The following is a 2,064-nucleotide window of genomic DNA, read 5'->3' on the forward strand; positions in this document are numbered from 1 at the left end:
TTAACTTCGACCCTCGTAAGGGGATACTTGGCGGTAGTTTTACTCAGCATTCTGGCGTGTGTGAGGAGCACCCCCGGGCTTATTTTTGCTCTTCTTCGAGTAGACTGGCGTCAAGAATGCATATTTTTCATTTTTACTCTCCATAAGACAAAATGAATTTTTCGAGCGTATGAGTCTCATTCTAACCTCTACTCTATTAATTAAAAATTTATCTTGGTTGAAAACGTCGCAGTGAAGATGGCCAATGAGATCTAGCGCGCGATTTCCTCGAATGTATTGCGCGCGTCTCTCCAGCGCTGTATTTGGATTTGTCGCGTCTAACGTGTCGTCCATGTAACCAGGGATATCTGCGTCCCATAAGCAAGAGGTTAGATGGGAGGTTTTTGCGGGTGAAGCATAATTTAATAACGCCTCGATATACGCATAAGTGTTGTTTGGTGGCGATACGAGCTTTTGATTGAAATATACGTCGATTTGGTTGAACATGGAATGCCATAAATTATTTACGAGGCCTACTTTTGCCTCGCCATCGGGTGCGACCGACGTGCTCTCCCCGCGCTCGCTTTCTACGCGTATGCGAAGGCTCAACATGGTGTGAGTGAGGTCCAGATAGTCTTCTCCATGTCCGGGTATGACGAATTCTATGGGCGAGTCGTCTGCGAGCGAAGTTACGGGTTTGTAATAAATCCATTGCGAACTCTCAATGCTGGTTTGCGTAGGTGGCAGAGAGAAGAGATCGAGTTCGCTCTTTATACACTCGCTCGAGTGGGTATGAAGAAATGACATGCTTTTCTCCTCAGCAGTGAAATCGTATCACAATTAAGAGAATATGTCGGATACGTCGCGTTTCTTGCCACGATGTTTCCTAGCGGATGATTTTTTGGTTTTTCTTCCAGCAGCACGAATTTTCTTTTTCCTCGTCACTTTTTTGCTCTTCCTCCCTGTGATACTTCTCGATGATTTTCTTTTGACTCCCCGACGACGTTTGCGATGCGAGATACTTCTATCTCGACCACCGAGTGGAAACTGAAGCGCTGCGGATTTCGTGGATATTTTATATCCGGATCCCCTCATCAGCGAGCTTATTTTTTCTTTGGCTTTTCTCTTCAGATTACCCCTCGATTCCACGAGTCGACTTTTGATCGCTTCCTTTAACGGCTTATTATTTTCGACGTCATCTATCACGTTAATTCCAGCGCGTAAAGCTTCTTTTCCTACAGCACGCGCACCCCTATTTAGAAAAGGTAGTATTTTTCTAAATAACCCACCGAGAAAGCTTCCGATTCCATGCCCGCGCTGATAGGGTGAACCGACGAAAACACGTGAAATTCCACCTCTGCCACCGGTATCCCGCGCGTCAAAATGCTCCTCATATTCCATCGCGAGTTGTTAACTATAGACTGGCGTTACCTTCGCGTTCGCGCGTACGAAAGAAAGTTATTGCTTACGTTTAAAGTGCAGTGTCACAGTCAGCGTACCGAATTCGAATGGAATTTTATTTCCAAGATGATCTCTTATATCTATTTCGATCGTTCTGAAATTTGTTCGCTGCAAGGGGATATAATTTGGAAATGAGAAATGCTTCACCAAATTTGCATCAAATGCGTAATTATGACTGCGTATCTCGATCAGTACTATTCTGAGAAGAGGAGTACGCACATCCCCTGTTATATAAGGCGCACAAATATCGCAATATACGAACATTTTATCAGGTATAGCACGCCACAAACTGTAGGTTCGACACTCCAATAATCGACTGTATGTCGCTGCCCCGTCTTCATATTAAATCCATGAGTAAGAAAAATTTTCTCTTCTGTCTCATTGGAATTAGGTTTACGTATCGAGAGCATGGAATGCAATTCATTTTTACTGGAAATTGCTGCTGAGAAACCTAGCATTCGTAGAAGATTATCGGAAAAGTTTATATGATGCTGCATTTTGCATTTTTCGTCGCAGTTAATACTTATGTAGACTTTGCCGCCAGACGCACTTTGCTGTTCGAAATAAAAATGCGATTCGGCAACTTTACACGCGATATTAATCGCCTCAATAAGCTCATGAATA

At 43.5% G+C, this 2,064-nt stretch overlaps 1 protein-coding gene across 1 annotated transcript; it reads right to left on the reverse strand.

Moving 5' to 3' along the window:
- Positions 1–39: 39 nt before the first annotated feature.
- Positions 40–786, reverse strand: LOC108748512 (uncharacterized protein F54H12.2-like). Its single transcript, XM_018486741.1, has one exon. It carries the CDS (start codon positions 784–786, stop codon positions 40–42), a length of 747 nt encoding a protein of 248 aa, XP_018342243.1.
- Positions 787–2,064: the final 1,278 nt, after the last annotated feature.

Source organism: Trachymyrmex septentrionalis, unplaced genomic scaffold, assembly GCF_001594115.1.
Source record: "Trachymyrmex septentrionalis isolate Tsep2-gDNA-1 unplaced genomic scaffold, Tsep1.0 scaffold226, whole genome shotgun sequence".
Taxonomy (NCBI): Eukaryota; Metazoa; Arthropoda; class Insecta; order Hymenoptera; family Formicidae; genus Trachymyrmex; species Trachymyrmex septentrionalis.

What these genes read in the sequence shown, in the direction of transcription:
- LOC108748512 (XM_018486741.1), bottom strand. Translation starts at nt 786, where the DNA reads ATGTCATTTCTTCATACCCACTCGAGCGAGTGTATAAAGAGCGAACTC.